A 24,129-nucleotide genomic window follows, 5' to 3' on the forward strand; every position below is an offset into this window, starting at 1 on the left:
GTTGCTGGGATCACAGGTGTGTACCACAGTGCCCAGCCTGTTTTATGATTTTTAAAAAGCTTCCTCGCAAAGTATCTGATATTATCATCTTATCAATTCTTCAAGGCAAGCAGAAGAAATATTCAGTTACAATTTACAAAAAAGAACTCAAGTTCAAAGAGTAATGTGCTCAAAAAAATTTTGATTTTCATTCCATTATTCTCCATATCATAATGTGAGACTAACCCCAAGTAGTTGAGATATGGGAGGCTTGAGTACAAAACACCATAATGATAAGCATTTTCATGACTTTCTATGGACTGCTGGGGTGAAATGGCATGGTTTGTGGAAGCTCCATGACGCATCATACATACTGCACTTTTTTCATATTCAGAAACTAAATCAGCTGATAGGAATATTGAATTAAGGCTAATTTTCATAGTGAATTAATTCTACTCATATTAGCTTTTATACATGCTGCCAAATAGATATTACATGACACTTTTATGTGCCAGGATACACTTTACATGTATTCACTTATCTAATCCTCATACCTTTCGTAGTTAAGTTTCAAAAGGCATTAAAGCAAAAACAATTCTAAGCATGCTTTTATTATAAAAGTTTAAAAACTACATTCGTTGGATAATTTTTCTTTATATTCACTTACAAGCCCACAGAAAGTATAAACACTCAGAGATGACAAACAGGTTTGTGTAAGTTACTCTTTACAAAACATTAGAAATACTTTCAGACACATATTTACTCTAGATGGATGAACTATACCACTGAGGATAAATGCATTCTACCATGAAACTAATGGTAAAACTGATGATGACCACTCATAATGGTCTTATCCACCAGTCTAAATCTATGCTTAAAACTTTTCATGTATGTAAGACTTTCATGTAGCCTTTGCTGTAGATGAGCAGAATAGGTGAAATAATAACTAATTCAGATTCCAGGAAAATTTTAAAGATGTGTTACATCTGTTTTTTTTTTAAATATATATTTTTATTGTCAATGGATCTTTTTATTAAAATATTTTTAGTTGTCAATGGATGTTTTATTTTATTTATATGTGGCACTGAGAATTGAACCAAGGGCCTCACACACACCAGGCAACGCCTCTACTGTTGAGCCACAACTCCACAACTCCAGCCCACGTCAATAGATCTTTAAAAAAAAATTTTTTTTTTAGTTGCAGGTAGACACCTTTATTTTTATTTATTTATTTTTATGTGGTGCTGAGGATTGAACCCAGTGCTTCACACATGCTAGGTGAGTGCTCTACTACTGAGCCATAACCCCAGCCCTGGATCTTTTATTTTATTTATTTATATGTGGTGCTGAGCTGAGTATTGAACCCAGGGCCTCACACATGCCAGGCAAGCACTCTACCACTGGGCCACAACTCCAGCACCAAGTCTGTTTTAAAATTAGCATAAAATAGAAAACTAAAATTCACCTCTAACAGAGGGTTACAGCATAGCAACACTAGGGAAACAAAGTGTAAAATTACATTTTCTCTTCTCCTGGAGCTTACAATCCAACAGAAAAAGTACTATTTCTAGCCACTGAAGGTTACAGAGTTTATGGAGACTGAAGTCTAGTAACTGACAAATAGATTGGTAAAAATAGGGACCCTTAAAGAACCAAAGATATGGCAATTCAAAAATCATTAGGAAAATAAGTTTCTTTGGTAGGTCACATCCATGATTCTTATCCTAAAGATCATGGATAGCCTTCAAGGAACTCAAAAACCAATGAAATCTGTTGGTAAATTGTGTGCAATTATTTGAGAGGGCCAACAGCATTTTCTTCAAAGTTTATGGTATAAAAAAGAGATGAATTTAATGTGTGCTAGTTTTTCATCGCTGTTACAAAATACCTGAGTAAAACAACTTTGAGGATTTATTTTGAATCATGATTTCAGTCTATGTTTGGCTGGCTCCATTACCTTAAACAAGGCAGAACATCATGGCACAAAGGCGTAGTGGAGGAAAACTGTTTACCTCGTGACAGCAGAGAGGAGGTGGCCAAGAACAAGATATAGACCCCAAGCATACTCTCCCAATGATTCGCTCCTTATAACTCAGGTTCTACCTCCTGTATTTCCTACCACCTGCCAATATTGTTATCAAATTGTGAATTGCTCAATGGATTAATCCATGGTGAGGTTAGAGACCTCATGATCTAGTCACTCACCCAAATCCCCACCTATGAATATTGCTGCATTGAGGACCATGTCATTAACCCATGGGGCCTTGGGGAACATGTCATACCAGAACTGTTAGAAAACTTTGAGCAGTTAACTTAGAAAAGGCTGGGTAGAGACCTAAGGATGAAAATGTTCAATTTGACCCTTATTTATTTCAGTCTTCTGTACAGAAATGAGGACAGAATAAATTCAATGGTTAATCCGTAATTTAAACTGACATGACTTGTTTAGTGATGGGTGAGATGTGAAAGGTCAGAGAAAAAAGGATGAAATTAAGCTTCTGACTTTGGACGGTGAGTATAAAGGAGTCACAAGCTTGGTGAAAATGAATTAACTTTGAAGCATTGTGGGTTTTATGGAAGAGCTCATGGGACAGACATGGACAACTGAAAATATAAATCTAGAGGAACAAAACTGTGAGTCAACAAATACTACTTTTAACTGAATGAGTTAATAAGATCATGCAATCAGTATCAATTTAAAAAAAAAGAGACTCCAGGGGACACCAATAATTAAGGGAAGAGAATAAAAGAAGAGAAATAATAAAGGGTAAGGTTGGAATGTCTTGGTATCCAGCCCACAAAAGGCTAGGTAACCCCCCAGGGACCAGATGAAATTATAGTCTGAATATGAGATGTCCCCCAAAAGGTTCCATGTTAGTACAGGCATATTCAGAGATGCAGTGATTAGATGAGAGCTATGCTGGCAGTGGTAATCCCAGTGTCTTGGGAGACTGAGGCTGGAGGATTGAAAGTTCAAAGTCAGCCTCAACAACTTTGAGACCATCTTAAAATTAAAAATAAAAAAGGCTGGGGATGTGCCTCAGTGGCTAAGCACCCTGGGTTCAAAAAAAAAAAAAAGTTATGAGAAATGTAACCCCATCAATCCATTTCAGTTTAGGCATGGTATCTGTAGGCAGGCGAGATGTGGGTGCAAGAGGTGGGTGATTTAGGTATGTACCTAGGAGGGGTTCATCTTCCTTGCAGCCCCTTATCATCCAACCCTCTCTGCTTCCTGGCCACCTGAATGGAGCAGATTCCTCTCCCACACCCTTCATTCATGATGTTCTGCCTCACATTTGGTCCAGGGCAATGGAGTTAGCTGACCACGAACTCAATCTCTGAAAATGAGCCAAAAATAAGCTTTCCTTCATCTAAATTGTTCTTGTCAGGTATTTTGGTCACAGTGATGACAGGCTAACACACAAGTTGTAAGAAACAACAGTTTAATGGTTTTGAGGTGAGAAAGAATGTGCAGGAAGGGTCTTGTCAAAATTTCATATGTAGCAGAGGTTCTTAGCGTTTTGGGGGAAACAGGTCTTTGGAGAAAGCTATGACTTCCCTGCCCTCATAAAAATACACATGTAAAACTTTACAGGGAAGTTCAAGGTGGACGTTCAGGGATCTGTAATACTCTCAGGGCTGCATAGTGTGATTTCAAAATACTGGTTTATAGATTGAAGATAACTATAATGAAGATTTCACCAATGCTTAATAAAAAGAGAACTACAATGTAATGAAATAATGCTAAACTTACGTACAACTTCTCTATATCCCGCAATTTCACCCTTCCTAGATTTTGCTTACTCTTTTCTGAACTCATAGTCACAACAGTTGTTATTGGAAGGCGGTGGGGAATGACAAGTGACCCATGTAACAATGGTTCACTTTATGCTTTGAATATAACATTTGCTACTCTGCCACTGCAACTGATTTTGAAAATGGACGTTTCTTTCTCTTCTTCTCTTTCAGCTCCTCCCTAATCTCAGGGGAAACATGATTACCTTTCTTCCCCATCTTAGGCAGATTATCTGTCCCCAAGGACACCAACTATAGGAATGAAGTAATCCAGACTTTGGGGATGGTATCAAAAGGTCTCTTTAGACTATTTCCCAAATTAACAAGTGAATTACAACTCCAACAGAGAACACATGGAAATGGAGCCTTTGAATCACCTCTTTAAAAGCCCCCTGATGGGAAGAATCACAGCTTCTGGGACAGGAGCTTGGTGTTTCTCCTTTGCTAGCAAAGCAGTAAAACTTTTTCCTTTTTCTCAAAACCGTGTCCTCATTATTGGATTGACACAGGGTCAAGGACTGAGCTTTCAGCAACACCCATGGTACATGTAACAAATCCCGCCAGGCACAGTAGCACAAGCATGTATCTCCAGTGGCTCGGGAGGTTGAGGCAGGACTGTGTTCAAAGCCAGCCAGTCTCAGCAACTTACCTAAGTACTGAGCAACTCAAATACAAAGAAAGGGCTGGGGATGTGGCTCTGTGGTTAAGTGCTCCTGGGTTCATTCCCTGATAACTGCCCCCCCCCAACAAAACAAAACAAAACAGAAGTCCTCCTTTAAGACTATTGAGAAGGAGCCAGTAAAGCAACATACCAAGAAAATGGGGAGGTTAGCAAGGGGACTCAATTTACTATATTAGGTTACCACCTAAAATAGGAATGTGGCAAGTATGGCAAAGGAAAAGGGAAACATTGCAATGGAATCCATTTGGGTCAAATCACAGCTAAGATTCAAATAAAACACATTTGGCCTCTCAGTAAAAGTACTGCTATAGAGGTGCACCTTGGTTACACTTAACACTTACAGTAGCACAAGGAAAAAACTATCGTTATCAACTGGGAGATTCAATTTCTGAAAACGATGGTAGGCTAGTGATTGTTAGTGTGGCCAAAATATGTCTTATCAGAATTAAAAGAGGCACCCACCGTGTTACAGTGGTCCACTTGCTGCTCTGCCACTGCAACATTTTTTTTTTTAAATTGTAAACAAGTGGGATACAGGGTGTTTCTCTGTACATGGAGTAAAGGCATACCATTTGTATAATCATAAATTTACATAGGATAATGTTTGACTCGTTTTTTCCCTTCCCCACCCCCCATTTCCCCCTATAGACCTTCCTTCTTCCATTCTTGCCACCCTCCCTAACCCTAACACCAACCCCTCCCACCCCCCATTATGTGTCATCATCTGCTTATCAGCGAGATCATTCCTCCTTTGGTTTTTTGCAACTTATTTTTAGAAGACATGTTTCTTTCTCTTCCTCTCTCCCTGCTCTTCCCTAATCATCTCCCTCTCCTAAGCTCAGGGGAAACAAGATTACCTTTCTTCTCCTACATAGGCAGATATGAGTACACCCACTGTAGGAATGATGTACGCCAGACCTTGGGGATGGTACCAGAGACCTCAGAAATGACAGTCTCCCAAATAATTACCAATCCAACAGAGGAATATAACCTTCAAATCACCTCTTTAAAGTCCCCTGTTCCTGCTGGAGGGGCAGAATCACAGCTTCTGGGACAGTTCAGTTTCTCCTTTGATAGGAAAGCATCCAACTTTTTTCTTTTTCTCAAAACCATGTCCTCCTTATTGGACTGGCACTGAGGACAAGGACCGAGCTTTTGGTAACAACCATATCAAGTTTCATAGCTAAGTAAGTTGAATTCCATCTTTCATTTGGGATGGCAAAGGTGACTACTTTTTTCTGTGGGGAACTTTCCTGATAAGCATCAGAGAAGGTATCAAAAAAAGTCCCTTTTCCACGACTTCCATGGTGTCCTTTATCTTATTTCATGTGTTTTCCTCTATGCCCTGTACCAATCTCTACTTTTCAAAAAAAAAGAAAAAAATTTGAAAATTGAGGCTAGGAGTGTAGCTCAGTGGTAGAACACTTGAATTGGGTTCCATCATCACACCACAAAAACAATATACCAAAAAGATGTTTCAATAGCCAGAAATATGCCACATCTATTTCCTACCACTCCAACACTTGACATGATTCTGTTGGAGCAGAGGATTCAACACTTGACACAGTTCTGTTCAGAGATCATCCTCCCTCTTGGGGGCCATAGGTGTGGCATGTCTCCATGTGCAGTTGCTTTTGATGCTAATAATCAATATATCCTCAGATTCAGATTATAGAGAATACTGGGGAGATTCCATGGTGCTGGGACACAAAATAACACAATAAGTTTAATATTAATACTTAGATGAAATTATAAATAAGCAATTATGATTTGCTCAAATTTGTAGGGAGCCTGTGATTTCTTTTAGTATACAAATTCTCTAAAAGTTATATATGAGAGTGTATTCCTGAGCTTTGATGGGGTGTTTGGTCTTCATTGCTTTCTTAGTGTTTATGATTAAGTCTAAGGATATTTTTCCCACTTAATAAAAAATAAATAGGTTAATCATAAGTACAATTTGTATTCTTCCTATGTCTAGTTCTTTAAAGATCAAAATAGTCTTAGTTTGCCATTGAGCACATGAAATAGAATAAATATTAACTATAATAACAAAAACTTTCCACTGTTAATAACTAACATTAGATCCTTGGAAAGGGTAACTTCTATAGAAACTTAATGACGTATTCTTTCAGGAAAATTAAAACTAAACAGAGCATGATGTCCTCTACCTTGCTGGGAACTGGGTTTCTTAATTTTTATTTAAGCTACCATACTGTAAGAACATGTTTCTTGAATAAGATCGTTAATTATACTCTTGAAGATTTTTTAATTAACATTTCATTGTATTAACTATGAAATGATATAATCAATACCAAAGAAAAAACATACAAGAAGATTCTGTACAATAAAGATTCAGACTCAGCCTCAGAACACTTGGTGTCTATGTGCTGTTTCTCCACCGTGCCGACACCGCCCATCCATCTAGGACCCCTGACTGCTGCTAGGGCTGGACCCCAGCAGAAATACAAGTAAATGACCTCATTTTCTGAGGAATAAATAAAAAACCATGCCCTCAGAATTCGTAAAGCCCATTAAATGAAAGAGGACTGTTACTCTTAACACTTAAGATATAATCAATACTTTCTAAAACTTGCAGGTTGTAATACAGAAGGTGAAGTAATAACTTTAGAGCTTTGTCACAGGATTTTATTAGCATTTATAAAATATATTTCTACCTAACAGTGACCACATCGTAAAGAGATTAATTTGAAAACATTTCTATACTAATTTCACTATCTATTAAGGAATACTAATATGAACAGCTGATCTTTTAATTCAATCTTACAGAAGTGTTTATTCACTAATAAATTTTGTTTTCTGATTTAAAAATCATCTTTTCATCTTGTTTTTTTTTTTCCCTGCAGCTAAACTAGAAATTTGTACTTTTTCTGCTAAAAAACAAAACAAAAAAAGAAATGACAAATTCTTTCTTATAAACTGCATTCTCTGATTTTCCTGTCAGCCTGCTTCAAGAAAATCCATGTGTTCAATATGCTTGCTCGCAGTTTGGCCCATATCAAATGGTTGTTTAATCCAAATATCTGAGCCGCAAACTGAGCTGATCCTTCTGGAGAAAGTATGGTGGAGCAACCGACACCTATATTTCAGAAAGAAAAGACAGAAAATTGAGGTGTTAGTTAATAATAAAAGTACAAGGGCTTAATCCCCTAGTACCACAAACAAAACAAACAAAATAATCAAAATGGCTCTCTAATGAACATGGCATCACAGAAAGGAAGATAAGCAATCTTTCAGAATTTCATATAAGCCACTATAAAACTGTACCTGTCCCCGGTCAGGTGTGGTGGTACACATCTGTAATTCCAGAAACTGGGGAGACCGAAGTAAGAGGAGTACAAGTTTGAGGCCAGCCTCAGTTGCTTAATGAGACCCCATTTTAAAATAAAATAAAAAGGGCTGGGGTGTGGCTCAATGGTAGAGGGTCTGTGGGTTCAGTCCCCATTAACACGCGCATGCGCACACACACGCGCGCACACACACACACACACACACAAAGATTATCCCCAATTCTGGTGACTAGAATGCACAAATCTCCCAGGTTCCTTATCTCTCCTTGAATCCTACTAGATAAAAACTGTCCTTTTATTGCTGCTCATAGTTTCCTTTACTAATTTCCATGGATGATATGTATATAGTTTCTCTGACATAAACTTGATTAATAGCTTTATTATAGCTACAGTGGATATTAAGCTTGAAAAGTTTATGTAATCAATGTGTAGTTAAGGATTTAGTGAATATGTATTAAGATTTATCTCTGAAACCATACAAAATCCACCTTAGGGAATAAAGAAAATATGCATAAACATTGAGACAAAGAGATAATGAAAGTAACATTTTGACAAACTGGAAGGCAAATTAAGTGGTGACTAACTCAATAGACCAAGAAAACAAACTGGAAGAAAAAAAAAACAGAGAGAGAAGCAACCTACCATCACAGACCCTGCCAAAGATTTGAGGAATAAGTGTCACCAAATACTTTTGAGGGAGGCATGAAATGGTAATAAAAATGGTGCCAAAAAGAAGAGGACGGACTAGTAAAAATCTAAGAAGGGATTTGGTCCTCAGACCTCGTTCCTATCTGTACCTGAGTAACTGCCTCTTTAAAACACTGTGGCATAGTTTTCAATTTATCTGAAGGTAAAACACGAAGTCTCTGGACTGGGGGAATACCAGGAACAGTTGAGGCAAGGAATGATCTAGTGATACAGGGGAGAAGTTCACAAACTCATGTTGAGATTCCCCGACTAAGCTTCCTGAATGCTGGCAGCCAGGTTTATTCATCCAGGCAGAAGATGGAGACAAAGTTCTCTGCATAATTCTAACACACAAGAAAAGACCTAGTCACTGATGTATGGGATTATTCATAATAACTCCAGCTTCACCCAGAGTTGAGCCAGTTTCCAAATGGCTTTTTTTCAGTACCCACTGAAACTGAATTAACAGAGTTGAAGAAATCACAAAATGAAAAACACAACAGAAGGGTTCGGATGTGATACAAAACTGAGGTCATATCTCAGAACTCAGCAACAAAAAAAGAAAATAGAAGTCAAGGAATTCCAAATGTGAATAATAAATTTAAAAAAGAGAACAGAAAATGGAGGGGTAAGAAATAACTCAAGAAAATTCTCCATGATTTAAGGAGTAAGTACCTCGTTAAAAGAACCCACAAAGACACATACAATAATAATAGACTCACCAAGTCACACCTCTGTGAAATTTAAGAATAATCAGTACAGATAAAAGATCCTAAGTTTCCACAAAGAAACAAAATTCATAAAGGACCCAGAATCAGAATGGGAGAAAGACACTGGGGTTCTCAACAACTCTGAATGCTAGATCAAGGAGTATTTATTCTTTTAAAATTCTATGAGAAAATGATTTTTAACCTAGAATGATATTCCTACACTACCAAGTAAGTATGGAACTTTAGTAAAAACATTTCAGATATACAGGCCTTCAGGTTTTCCTTTTGTACTCTTTTCTGAGGAAGTTAAAAAAAAATGTGCTCCAAATGGAACCAACCAAGGTGCTCTTCAACAGACGAATGGATTAAAAAAAAAAAAGTGGTGTATATATATGTATGATGGAATACTACTCAGCCTTAAAGAAGAATGAAATTATGGCATTTGCCAATAAATGGATGAAGCCAAGAAAATATCATGCTAAGCAAAATAAGCAATCCCCAAAAAACCAAAGTGGAATGTCTTCTCTGATATGTGGATGTTAATTTACAATGGCAGGGGATGTGGCTAGGAAAGAATAACTTTTGGCAGAGGGTACTGAAGAGAAGGGAGAGGGTATGGGGATAGGAAGTATAGTAGAATGAATCAGACATTATTATCCTATATACATAATAACTATAGGACCAGTGGGATTCTACATCATGAATAACCAGAAGAATGAGAAATTATACAACATTATACATGGTGTATCAAAGTGTATTCTACTGTCATGTATAATTAAAACAAACAAACAAAAAAAGAATGTGCTCCAAGTAAAATAAGAAGTAAACCAAGAAAGAGGAAGACATGGGACCTAGGAATCTAAGATCTGGAGATCTAAGACTAGACCCAGAAAGGCAAAATGAATCTCCAGAATGATGGTGAAGGCATACCTAAGACTACAGCAAATGCAGAAGGCCTGGAGAGAAGCCAGTCCATAGGTGGACAGGTCAGGAGGCTCAGGTACTTAATGATTTTGACACACAAAGAGCTGATTTACACAACTGAGAAAAGTTTGGGATTTTAGTAATAAGTAAATCAAGTCCTACTGAATTAATACTGATTCTCAAGACTTGCAGGACATCAGAATATATCCTAGATTATGAAGAAAAGAACCACAATATTGTTACTCTATGAAATTTAGCCACATCAGGCATTATGACTTCCATTTAAGTTGTTTTACTTTTAATACTAATTATTTTACTATATGCTACAGCCAGTATATATAAAATAATTGCCCTTGTGAAATAGAAATTCATGAAAATTCAAAGATGATGAAGTATGTATTATGGCACATGTTTTATAAGGAAGCCATTTAGGTTTCAAATGTAGGTCTGTTGAATATTTACTGGTTCATTACAAATGGTTTTGGGAAACCTGATTCATTTGACTACCCCCCCAAAAAAAGATTTCTGGAGTCTGAAGGGAATTGTACTTGCAGATACTCCAGTCAGCAGGGGATCATGTTGAGCAATCTGCAGACAGAACTGTCTCAAGTCCACAGCTGCATGGAAACCTTCCCTCCTTATGGCTGCAACTGGAGGAGCCAGATATGGCTCACTCCAAGGCCAGGTCAACTTGTTGGTCCAAGGGTTGGCTGGTTGCAGTTGATGGGGCAACCTGTGTTTTGAACTTTTGTCCTTGATTCTTAAAAATAATTTTATTTTTCATACAAAAGTAACATAATCACATTCACGTTTTAAAAACTCAATAAATACCTTTAATGATATATTCCTAAAAAAAATTCTGAACTTAATCCTACTAACCAATTTAGAGGAAACATAGGGGATGGAAGAGCATGTTTACCACCATGGAGGAATACAATCAACCAAATTAAAAATGTGGAAAATTGGGCTGGGGATGTAGCTCAGTTGGTAAAGTGCTTGCCTCACATGCACAAGGCCCTGGGTTCTAATCACCAGCACCACAAAAAAAAAAAAAAAAAAAAAAAAAAAAGTGGAAAATTCTATAGGAGGAATGAAAGGTAAAAGAGGAGGGTGATTTTTATAGATGAAAATAGATAACAAAAATCAAGTAAATTCAATATGCAGACTGTGTTCAACCCTAACTTAAGCATCTGTAAAAACAGATGAGACATAACTGGAAATAAGATGATTTAAAGAAATTATTACTAATTTTTCCTAGATGGTAAATTAGGTATCATAATTATGATTTAAACAAGCTAGAGTTCTTATATCTTAGAGATGTATACTTATTCAATTATAAGACATTACAATGTGTAAAATCTGCTTTAAAATAATTCAATCCAATGGTGGAGGGTGGTTATAGATGCAACAAAACTGTTACTTGCTTAGACTGGGTGATAGGTACATTCATTGTGCTATTCTCCATACTGTTAGGTATATTGGAATTTTTGCAAAAACTAGTTCAAAAATTTTCAGTGTAACTTACCACTGGGTAATCGAAGTGAAGACCACACATCCTGAGCTCCCCAGTCTGGTGTGAGGGGAGGACAGCTGATAACTGGATATGCAGTGTTACCAGACATCACTGGGCCCAAACCATTGCTTCTACCTGCCACTGCCACAAATACAGTAGGAATGCCATCCCCTAGGGCAATTACAAGATGATTATTACATTAAGACTTAATGATGTTTCAAAAAAGAAAATGCCTCGTATATCTTAAATCACTCCTAGGCCATGTGTAATGGTGCATTCCCATAATTCCAGCTATTTAGGAGGCTGAGGAAAGAGGATCTCACAAGTTCAAGGTCAGCCTCAGTACTTAGGGACACCCTATCTCAAAATAAAAATTAAAAGGGCTAAAGATGTAGTTTAGTGCTTGCCTAGCATGTGTGAGGCCTTAGATTTAATCCCTAGTATCACAAAAATGAACAAAATCAGTAACTACAATCCTGGAGCAAGGACAATTACAGTGTCAATCAACATTTTTTCAAGTTGGGAAATATTTGGTTGTGAACCAAAGGAGTTATTATTTTACATCGGCACTGCCTTATCATTTCTTTTACATAGTACATTCTGAAACTGAAACTGTATGTTGGCTTCATGTTTGTCTCCCAGGGAAGGCTGACCATTAAAGACAGCAGAGAGGTCCGCAGTTTTAACTCAGGCCTCCTGTAACCTCGATGGGGCTTCTTTTCTATTGAAGCATACTACAGACAGTGCTCAAAGGGAGGCTTATCAGGTAAAGACACCAGAGGTTCTCACAGTTCCAGTCTGTTTTCCCTCATGCTTGCATTTACAATTCTTTTTCCCTGCTCCTTTCTTTTTCAAGCTCCCCATATCTTATGCTCCTTGAAGGTAAGTATCTTGAAAGCATAGCATATTACAAGATTTTCCCTTGGAAATATGGAGAAACAATTTTATGGTATTATTAGTCTAAAACATAATTTGTTGGCAAAATCTACAACACCTGAAGTGCTCTAATTATTTGAAGTTTACCTTCATACTCAGCTTTAATCCTCAGAGTTTCATCTGGTCCTTTATGGGCAGATGTTACCCGAAGTTCACAGGGAATTCCATAATTTCCACAAGCCTTCTTGATTTTTTCACAGTGGCCGAGATCAGAAGTTGAACCCATCAGTACTACAACCCTGCACTGACTTTCTGACTTCAGAAGCAACTAAAATAGAAACGTTGATATAAAAAGGAACAAAAAAGACAAAAATAGACAAACAGGAACAAGTACAATAAGAAGTTAATTTACAGAGATAGAGTTGGCAGTAAAATTGTATCTTGACAGAGTATTTTCCCTTAACAAATCAAATTTAAGACAGAGACAAATAGAACAAAATGAAAGAGGCTCCATTTTAAAAAAACTTTTCTGTATAAAGGGCAGTGGTTTTCATAATTAGGACCTAATGGATAAGATTTTAAATCACGTATTTTAATTATAATTCAAGAAACTATAACACAAAGTATTTTGTCCTAAGTATGTTCAATAGCATGATTAGTCAAATCAGAGGTTATATTATACATATTTGTAAGGTGGTTGAAACATTTTTTTTGGGGGGGAGGGGTACGGGAGGTGGAACTCAGAGACTCCAACTACTGAGCCACATCCCTAGTCCTTTTTTGTATTTTATTTAAGAGACAGGGTTTCTCTGAGTTGCTTAGAACCTCACTTTGCTGAGGCTGCCTCAGCCTTCCGAGATGCTGGGATTATAGGCATGTGCCCAGTGAAACAATTAAAAAATTTTTTTTTCTTGAGGTACCAGGGATTGAATTCAGGGGTACTTTACCACTGTGCTACATTCCCAGTCCCTTTACCTTTATTTTTTATTTTGAGAGAAGTCCACCAAGTTGCTGAGGCAGGCCTGCAATCCTGCCTCAGCCTCCTGAGGCACTGGTATTATAGGTGAATGCAACTGCGGTGACATGGAAATAACGTTCTAAAAGGTGATTATGATCCTTGGATAATCAGAAATTCCATTCAACTCCCATGGAATTATAGTAATTGTAATACCATAAAAATTAAAGTGATATTTTATAGTTACATGAAGGGGGACTGGGGATGCTGCTCAGGCCTGGGTTCAATGACCAGTACTATATTAAAAAAAAAAAAGTTAAATGGAGGGGCTGGGGATGTAGCTCAGTGGCAAAGCACTTGCCTAGCATGCATGGGGGCCTTTGGTTTGTTTCCTAATACCACAAACAAAAACTTTTTAAATTAAAATAAATAAATAAATAAATAAGAGTACATGGCATTCCATCCATCCTCTGATGTTGGAACTGAGTAGTAGGGGAGAGGCTGGTAGGAGATGTGAAGTTTCTCCTACATGGACAGGGAGTTGACGGGATCCCAGGTTTCCCTATCAAGAACTGGAAGCAGTACACTCAACAGCTTATTAGCGGAGAGTTATAGTATACCAGTAAGAGTAGTAGAGCTGGGACATTCCTAAAGGTGTTCCTCTCTTTCAAAATCATTGAAAAAGATGGAAAGTACTACATCTTTCACATTTATTTTGAAACAAGATTTTCTTCACAGTACAGGTTTACTACAGAAGGATTACCTCTACTCTCTCTGCAACCCACTCAAAGTTTTTCTTTACCATCTGGAGCCCTTCAGGAGTTACTTCCTTGAGGTCACGATAAGACTAGAAAATAAGATAGGAAGTTTAGAAAACAAATATCTCTTGCTTTGTGAAATCATCTGATTTCTGAGTTTTGAGTAGGGATTGTGATGAGTTTTTAAAAGGAGCTACATTAGAAAACATCTCAGCGTACAAATTCATTTCCTAAATTAAACCAGAGGAAGTTCAATAGTGTTTAAAGTTTTACTTTCCTTTAAGGTTAAGAGCTTTCTACATTAGCATCTACAATTAACAGTCATGAGAATTCTTATGTACTAAGCATACAGAGGATCTCATCCTAATTTTATTAGGAAAAAACAGAAATGAAGCCTGATTAAGACCAGAGGACTTGGTGTAGAGTCCCAGATCTGTCGATTATTCTTATAATTGTGAAGATACTTATCCTCTTAAGAGTCTTAGTTTTCAACTAGCCAAACAAGGATACTTACTCTGTTAGTGATGGAGTCTATAAATATGATAAACAAGACATCTGCTTTATTAAGTTTATTATTACTATGTCAAGATACAGGAGATACGTATCTTTAAAAGTAAATAGAAATCAACAAATCAGGTTCATAAAGGATATAAACCTTATCTTTCCCCTCTTTCCTGTCCCAATCTGATCTTACAAAGGATAAAAACTCACAGCATTACTTACCTGTTTGTCTTTCTGCTGGCTTCGATCCCCTGATGGCCAGAGTCTCCAGGAATCATTATCAATAACATCAGCAAGAACAATTTCTTTGGTGGTTACGTCAACACCAAATTCAATCTAGAAATGGCACATTGCCAAAAGGCCTTTAAAAAATATTACTAAAGACATTTCTAAATTATAATAACCTTTACTTTCAAATCTGTTTTCTTTGTACCTTCATATCAACCAGTGTACAGTTCTGAGGCAACCAGGATTTCTCCAATATTTCAAAAATAGCTTGTGTAGCATGACTCATGATATCCACTTCAGTTTGGCCTATAACAACGCCAGCAAAGCAAAGTTTTGCAGCAATTAGCTGTTCCTCAGACCACTGTGGATCATTATTGGCATCATCCTAAGAATAAAGTATAGTAATGCAATTAATTTAAATACAAAAAAGTAAAGTACTTCTCCTAGAGTACAAATTCCTCAGAAATATTCATTTTCTCTAAAAAATGTTTATGGTCATAATATCCTTTAGTTCAAAGTAATTATTTTTAATTCATTAGCTTTTAATAGCTACTTTAAAATTCAAGGTAAGTAACTTTTTCTAGGTCACAAAGTGTTTGAAAGAAATTTGTCCTTTCTCAAACACATTTAAATACAATTTGAAATTTCAGTATCTATGCTTAACAGTATAAACTAAGATAGGAGGGGTCTACCAAGTGGTTTGAATAAAGCCTATAAAATTATAATCATTGAGTATTATTATAATCGTTAAGTATTTTTGCTCAGAAGAGACACTGATAGTATGTTTTCCTGTAACAGAATACAAAAGATTTTAACTCTAATTTTAAAAAAAATTTTGCATTAAATGTTACACATTTCTTCCCAATTATTGTTCATTTAAATTTTTTCACTTTCTTGGTCAACTTTGTACAAAGATAAGTATATTTTCAGATATTTTCTTTTCTTTATTTTTGGACCAGGGATTGAACCCAAGGGTGCTTAATCACTGAGCCCCATCCCCAGCCCTTTTTAATATTTTATTTAAAGACAGGGTCTCACTGAGTTGCTTAGAGCCTCACTGGCTGGCTTTGAACTTGCAATCCTCCTGTTTCACCCTCCCAGGCCACTGGGATTTATAGGCATACACCACCACACCCCACTTTCAGATATTTTCTTTTAAAAATCCAATTTATCTTCTTTAATGAAAGTGTACTTTATTGGCATAAATACCTAAAATGACATTCTCAATATCAAAATTTCAAAATATTTTGATTTTATAATTATACCTTTGCTGCTACATTATAGTAAGGCACAGAAGCATAAAATAATTACCTTGAAAAACATCTCCACTTTTGGTGGGTAAAACTTGTATCCTTCCTTGACACCAGGATTTCTTTTGAGAAAAGAACCAGTTGCTATTCTTCTACAAACCCATTCAATTGGAATCATTTCACACTGGGGTGCAATGAAAGCTGTTTCTCCATATTTTCTCGTGAAAGCAGTTTTGATACCTACATATTGATTTTAAAAGTTATAAAAAGAAAAGACTAAAATTTTAATTAAGAAGGTAGGTCAGAGCTGTGTGCCATGGCACACACCCGTATTCCTAGTGCCTTAGGAGGCTGAGGCAGAAGGAACAGAAGTTCAAGGCCAATCTCAGCAACTTAGCAAAATCCTGTCTCAAAATAAAAAATAAAAAGGACTGGGTACGATGTAGCTCAGTACAAGCATCTCTGAGTTTTAATCCCCAGTTTAAAAAAAAAAAAAAAAAAAAAAAGGTAGATCTGAAGCTTAAAAAAACTACTTTTTACAGGAAACAAAACCAAAAGGTTTTAATAAAAATCAAAAATAAATGTATGGGCTGGGAATATAGCTCAGTTCTTAGAGTGTTTGCCTTGCATGCACGAGGTCCTGGGTTCAATCCCCAGCGCGCGCGCGCGCGCGCGCACACACACACACACAAATCCTCAAACAACAGCATGTTAATTCAAATAATGCCATCTCCCCCTCATAAAGATCAATGTGGGATGTGGGGGTGGGGGAAGGAAGGGAGCAATTTACCTGCTTCCTGTAATAACTAAAAAATTCAACTGCGAAGTAACATGTTGTGGATCTAAATAATGTCATTTCCCCAGGATCAATGTAAGAAAGAAAGAGGGGGAGGGAGAGAGGGGAAAAGCAGAAAGAGAAGAGGGAGGAGGCTATGTGGGGAGCCACTTACCTGCTTCTTGTAACAACTGAAAAATACAACTGGTAATTTTATTGGAGATTGCAGCTTTTCCTTCCAGATGATTCTTTCTAGCTGCATTTCCTGCTGTAATCTGGTCCTTGGACTGCAGAAGGACTTTTCCTGGACTATCTACCAATTCATAGACTTCTTTGGTTTTACCCTCATAGAGTTTCTTGCCAATGTTCAGTACTGTGGAAACAGAATAGAACTGTAAGATTTCAGTAAGAAACTTCCTGAATATTGAAAACTAAATCATCTAGAATGACCCATCAGTGATAACTAAGAACCTTAATAAAGATTAAGTCATTTTCATAGAATCTTATATTCAAATTATTTTGTCATGTTATCATATAGTTTTTTTTAAAAAAAATATTCTAGATGTTGATAGACCTTATTTTATTCATTTATTTATATGCAGTACTGAGACTCGAACCCAGTGCCTTACACATGCCTGGTAAGTGCTGCACCACTGAGTCACAACTCCAGCCCCCCATTCACATAGTTTTGTAAGGAAGTCTAGTTATGCAAATAATTATAGAGATTAGAAACTAAGAATCAAAAAAGTTGAGGGCTACGGAGATGGCTCAGTTGGTAGAGTGCTTGCCTTGTAAGCATAAGGCCCTGGGTTCGATCCCTAGCAACCCCCTCCAAAAAAAAAAAAAAAGAATCAAAAAAGCCACCCAATGAGGATATGCAGAGCAAGACAAAATTCTAGGTCTTCCGATATCAAATCCTATGCTCTTACCACTATCAATGTGTGTTTCTCTCACAGATAAACTGAAATGGAATTAAAATGAAGATACTTGAGAATCAGCCTCTGGGACAGGAATTGCCTGTGTTTCTTCTAGCAAAGCAATAAAACTTCTTCTTCTTTTTTCTTTTTTTCTCAAAATCGTGTCTTTGTTATTGGATGGTCATCAGGGACAAGGACTGAGCTTTTGGCAATAAATTTGGTTATCCCAGATGGGACCCAAGAGCAGTCCCTGTTGCTGCTTTCTTGGGCATGTTGCCAAAAGCTCGGTCCTTGTCCCCGAAGCCCATCCAAGAACAAGGACTTGGTTTTGAGGAAAAGAAAAAGAAAGTTTATTGTTTTGTTAGCAAAGAAGAAACGCAGGGGACTCCTGTCCCAGAGGCTGTGATTCTACTCATCAGCAGGACCAGGGGGCTTTTAAAGAGGTGATTCAAAGGTTACATCCCAGGTGTCCTCTGTTGTAATTCACTTGTTAATTTGGAAGATAGTCCTCTCTGAGATCTTCTGGTACCATACCAAAGTCTGGATTACTTCATTCCTATCGTGGGTGAATGCTCAAGGACAGATAACTGTCTAGGATGGGGAAGAAAGATAATCATGTTTCCCCTGAGATAAGGGAGGAGCAGGGAAAGATAAGAGAAAGAAACATGTCCATTTTAAGTCAGTTGCAGTGGCAGAGCAGCAAGGGGTATATTCAAAGCATAAAGCTGATCAATGTTACAGGCAGGCTTGGCTCTCCAAGGAACCCCACTGCAATGCTCAGGATGCAAGGTGCTGGCAAAGGTGCTGAGAGCCAAGTGCTGGAGTTAGGAGGTGAGTTTGTCTTGGGTGGAACCAGAGGAGTTACTTCTGTGAATAAAGGGAGGGACAGAGGGACTTCTTAGCAGCTGCCACTACTAAAGCTCCATCATGGTCCACTTTGAGATAAAGGAAACAACTCAGTAAAGTCACCACTCTTGACCATCTGCATGATCCCTACCATATGTATGCCTTCTCCAGTCACTTGCCATCAGCCACTGTGGACCTCTGAACTGCTCTCATGCTGAATAACCTTAACTGTCCACACCCCACCTGATAGAGAACAAGGACTTTGGGTTCTGTGCCCCAACTTTGCCCACTTTCAGCAGGAAAGTTTGGGGATGTCATTGCCCATTTTTCCATAGAAATGGAAATGCAGAAATTGGGAAAATGTAACAGTGGTCCCCTTTAATGCTTTACATTAGCTTTTGCAGCTCTGCCACTGCAACTTATACATGTTTCTTTTCCTCTCTCCCTGGTCCTCCCTAATCTCTCCCCCTCCCTATTCTCAGGAGAAACAGGATTACCTTTCTTCATTTTAGGCAGATTTACCTGTCCTTGGGTACACACCCTCCAATGGAATGAAGTAATCCAGACTTTGGGGATGGTACAAAAAAATCTCAGAGAAAGGACTACCTCCCAAGTTAACAAGTGAATTACAACTCCAGACAGAGAACAAGTGGAATGTAGCCTTGGAATTACCTCTTTAAAAGTCCCCTGATGGGCAGAATCAGTCTTTGGGACAGGAGTCTCCAGTGTTTCTCTTTTGCTAGCAAAGCAATAAAACTTGTTCCTTTTTCTCAAAAAAGAAAAAAAAAGACACTTTAATATTTTTTATACACAGCCAGATACATTGTTTAAACTATGCTGTATTTTTCCTGATTTCTGCTTTCCATGGCAGGCAAAATACAAGTAAGTTCAGTCAGATAGGTTCCTTAATTTCAAGTTAATGTGCAAGAAGAGGCTCCTTCACTTATTTTATTTTTTGGTACTGGGGACTGAACTCGGGCACTCAATCACTGAGCCACATCCCCAGCACTATTTTGTATTTTACGTAGAGACAGGGACTCACTGCACTGAGGCTGGCTCTGAACTCATGATCCTCTTGCCTCAGCCTCTGGAGTCACTGGGATTACAGGCTTGTGTCACTGCCACAAGCTCCATTTACTTTTTTTTTTTTTTTTTTTTTGCGGTGCTGGGGATTTGAACCCAGGGCCTTGTGCTTGCAAGGCAAGCACTCAACCAGCTGAGCTATAACCCCAGTCCAACATCCACTTACTTTTTTTTTTTTGGTAGGGACAAGAAGATTTATTTGTGTCAATACAAACAGATTCCAAAAACCATTAAGATATTGCTACCTTTTTCTTGAGATAGGAGATACAAAATTAGCCAAGAATGTAATGGATTTCACAATAAAGAAGAAAGTACAGTCATGCATTGCATTGCAACGTTTAAAGATGGTATACATATACAGTGGTGGTACCATAAGATTATAATGAAGTTGAAAAATGAAACATCCACTTACTTTTAAGTTAGCTCATTTGCAAGCATTCTGGTTTCTTAATGCCCTCTTTACACTAACCCTTTCTCTTCACCTACAGTTGTAGGAAATTATGAAGAAATGAGCACAAAGGAATCTAATCTTGATGTTGGTCCTAAGACCTAAAAAGAAGTAAATCCTGGTCACCAGCAAAAATAATTTTGGTGAAGATCCAAGATAACAGAAGTTAAACTTAAAATTTCTTTTAAGTTTAATAACTTAAAATTTCCAAAGGGGAAATCAACCCTCATGCTCTCCAAAAACTAGTCCAAGTGTTAGTATTTTCCCAGTGTATCCATGTGTGGGTACTGGGGATGTATCAGTAAATGAGACCTAAAACCTCTCCTCAAGGGACCTAATCAAGTCTGAGCAAACCTGATGTTAAATAAGATATCATAATAAGCATACTGAAATAAATAGACTATAGAATCATGTGTTCATAGCAGTGCCAACTAACCTAGACTAGATATCAAAGAAGTAAGTCTAGAATAAACTAAAAATTAGGTTTGAGATTAAAAAATGATTAAGAAAGAAAGGGGTAGTTAGTTGTGGTAAGTAAAGGCCAACCAGGTGATGAAGGAGAGCATGGAACTTCAGAATGGTTGGAGCCCTAGAACTCTAGTTGTATGTACATTGTCACAGGACTGGACAGGACTGGCATGTATGAGGAAGCAGCTAAGAAACAGAAAAGAGCAGCAGGAAATAAGGTAGAAGAGTTGAGCAGGGGCTGCTACACCAAGTAGCAGAGGTAACAACTAAACAAACTAGTGTCAAGGAAGAAAATAAAAATTTTCTTTTAGGGAACTGGTTTAGGGGACTAACATGGAGCCTGAAGACTACAGTTGAATTGGGTTTGAGGTACATTAACATGGAAGCCCACCAGTCAAGTACACCATAGACATGCCCTCACCAAGTGAGCTGACCTTTGGACTAGGCCAATCACCAGTTTCCTGAAACAATGATAACCTCTGTTGACATTATAATGGACCCATTCCCCCAAATTACCAGAGACTAAAGCTGTACCCAATTCTTTTCCTATGAGGCAGCTTACTTTTTTTTTTTTTTTTTTTTGCGGTGCTGGGGATCGAACCCAGGGCCTTGTGCTTGCAAGGTAAGCACTCTGCCGACTGAGCCATCTCCCCAGCCCTGAGGCAGCTTACTGGTAGTATGATCACAATTCCTGATTAACAAGTAAAATAATCATTACCCTCTGCCACTTTGTAAAAAATTCAGAACTCGGGCTGGGAAGATAGCTCAGTCGGTAGAGTGCTTGCCTTGCAAGCACAAGGCCCTGGGTTCGATCCCCAGCACCACAAAAAAAAAAAAAAAAAAAGCTCAAAACTCTGAAATTTGTGTTTCCTGACTGCAGATTGCATTCCTAATTAGCTCCAAAGAAATGTATTTTTCCTTTGCTTCCAGCCAAGCTAGATTTTATTCTTGGTAAACACTGACTACAATTCAGTATAATAGCTGCCACTGCAGGGCACTTAATTCAGAGGAAGAATTCCTGCTTTCCTAATCTAATGTCCAGACACATTAGCAAGGTTTAAAAAGTCCTTCAGGGTATAGCTCTAGCTTGGTGTTCAAAACTCATTTCTCCATTCTCTTCCTAGAATCCTAACTTTCTTAATTTTTATATCACTCTCACAAACCTTTTGACAATCTTTTTCAAAGGCCTGATATTAAATTCTGTACTCTTTCCACTATCCTTGTCTAACAGCTGAGACATTTTGCTACTCATACTTTAGGCTTTTTAACCCATGTTCATTGATTTTAGACTTTATCCTAAGAACAATGGGGCTTTTAAGCACTGAAGTACAAGGATATATCTGTATTTCAGAAAGATCAGTATGGCTGCTGTGTGGAAAATAAACTGAGGAAGGGGTAAGTGGAACAGAAATAGAGTCAGAGAATCCAGTTTAGGATGCTATTGCAGCAACACCAATAATGTCCTGGTCTAAGGAAAGAGCAATGGGCAAAGAATTATGCTACGAGTGTGAAAATGACTTACTAGAAATTAATATATGGATTCAGAAAAGACAGATGAGGACTGAGAAAGGATCACAGAATTGAAATTCAAGTTTTGCAAAGCACAGAATCAGATGATAGTTAAGAACATTCTAGAACTATGCTGTCCAATAGGTAGCCACTAGCCAATGTGGCTGTGAATATGTTCCATATTCAACATGAAAAAAAAGGCAAAACATCTCAACAATTTCTTATACAGAGTACATGTTAAATTGCTAGTATCTTGAATATACTGGGTTAAATAAAATGCATTAAAACTTGTTTCACTAAACTTATTTTCAAAATATGGTTACTAGAAAACAAATTTAAATACGTGGTTCTCATATTTCTATTAGCGAACGCTGGTCTATGAAAAAGTATAAATAAAACATATATGTAACAAGAAATAAACTTTGGAGAGTTAACCTGACTGGAATGTAGGCTAAGTATTCACAATGGAGCAAAAAAGGTAGAAAGGACAGCAGTATATAGGATTAAATGACAAGAACTTCTGACTGGATTTTTTGTTTCCTTTTTTCATCTTATTGGTGCATTATAATTATATATAATAGTTGGATTCCTTGTTACATGTTTAAACATGCATACAATAGGACAGTAATATATGGTCAGTTTTCCCCAGCACCAACTGGATTTAATAGCTCTAGGGATGCCAACTATAAAACATTTTTGAGAAAGGTACCTTTTAGAAACTGTAAAAGTAAATTTTAGAAAAATTTACCTGTCAATGGAATGCAATTTGCTTCACTATAAACGTATAAAACGGTGTGTGGATCAAACCAACTTTTTACTAGTATAAAGAACAAGAACGATTTGTCCTGAGGATCTGACCCTCTGGGACAAAATGATTACGTAACCGTAAACTTTGAAAAGGCAAAGAGAATTAGCAAGGAAAAATTTTTCCCCTATGGGCTTTTTAAGTTTCTAAAACTATCAAGGTTTCAAAGACAACTTTTTGAAAAAGATCAAACCACACAAAACCTTGCAGATTTTTCAGGTTAAATTATTAACCTTACGGAAAAGGAGGTTTTTAACCAATCAGGAAAGGCAAGCCTTTGGTATGAAGAGTCAATGCTAAATTTTCACGTGATTGTTTTGCAACATCTATTGATGACAAATTTTCCAGGCAATCTTTGGCCATTTCTCATTCCTGGGTACCTTCTTACACTACTTTGCTCCTTTTCCTCCATCCCACTGGATTTCGGAGAGTTTGGAGACGCCCGGGGTGCTTCGAGTCCAACGCACATCTCGCAGAGCCTGGGCCACGTGTGCGCGCACCTAGGGGCCTACAGGCGCAGCGGCACGGAGGCCGGACACGGCTCGGAGGTGGCTGGAATCGGGCCGCGGAGCCCGCACTCACGGCCAGAAGGCGGGGAGACCGTGAAGCGCAGGGAATAGGGCGCCTGTTACTCACTTTCAGCGGTCGCCATTATCCTGAATGGATTGGGAGCAGCGACCACGCCAGGAAGAGGCTGAAATCTGGAAGAGGGAAGCGGCTAGAGCTTCGCGGGGTAGGGAAGGAAGTCCCGCCCACAGACACGCCCCTAGAGGGGCAGCTTAGCCGCCCGCCGCTCAAGTCGAGCTCACGGACACAGACCCAACCTTGAGGGTCTCTGCCGGTGGGAGGAAGCTTTGACTCCCAGAGGGAGTGCTTTCTCAAGGTTTCCCGCCGCGCAGGCGCAGCGACGCCACCCCGCCTCCGAGCCCTGCACAGACACAGTTCCTATAGAGGCGAAAAGTGGCGCGCACTGGCGGCCACTCCCCAAGCTGCAGAGCTCGTAGACTGGGGCCCCCTTTTTGCTAGCGGTAGCGGTTCATAGGTTGGAGCATACCAAGTCGTGGCAGCAGGGGTAAAGCCGGGGAAGAGGCATGTAATGTTTACATCCTTTC

At 38.1% G+C, this 24,129-nt stretch overlaps 1 protein-coding gene across 1 annotated transcript; it reads right to left on the reverse strand.

The window, feature by feature from the left end:
* Positions 1-7,355: 7,355 nt before the first annotated feature.
* Positions 7,356-24,031, reverse strand: LOC306669665 (bifunctional phosphoribosylaminoimidazole carboxylase/phosphoribosylaminoimidazole succinocarboxamide synthetase). Its single transcript, XM_079153782.1, has 9 exons — positions 23,654-24,031; positions 17,117-17,314; positions 16,228-16,406; positions 15,122-15,301; positions 14,911-15,024; positions 14,193-14,276; positions 12,622-12,802; positions 11,611-11,769; positions 7,356-7,553 (listed from the first exon to the last, which is right to left on the reverse strand). Exons 1-9 carry the CDS (start codon positions 23,667-23,669, stop codon positions 7,387-7,389), a joined length of 1,278 nt encoding a protein of 425 aa, XP_079009908.1. The 5' UTR covers positions 23,670-24,031; the 3' UTR covers positions 7,356-7,386.
* Between the last annotated feature and the right edge of the window lie 98 nt (positions 24,032-24,129).

This window comes from Sciurus vulgaris, assembly GCF_902686455.1.
Source record: "Sciurus vulgaris genome assembly, chromosome: 9".
NCBI classification, from domain to species: Eukaryota; Metazoa; Chordata; class Mammalia; order Rodentia; family Sciuridae; genus Sciurus; species Sciurus vulgaris.

Excerpts from the sequence above, each read along its gene's own strand:
- LOC306669665 (XM_079153782.1), bottom strand. Across the intron at positions 15,025-15,121 it reads GTACACTGGTTGATATGAAG|ATTGAATTTGGTGTTGACGT; the intron begins GTACAAAGAAAA and ends TGCCATTTCTAG. Across the intron at positions 12,803-14,192 it reads GGGTTGCAGAGAGAGTAGAG|TTGCTTCTGAAGTCAGAAAG; the intron begins GTAATCCTTCTG and ends TTTCTATTTTAG.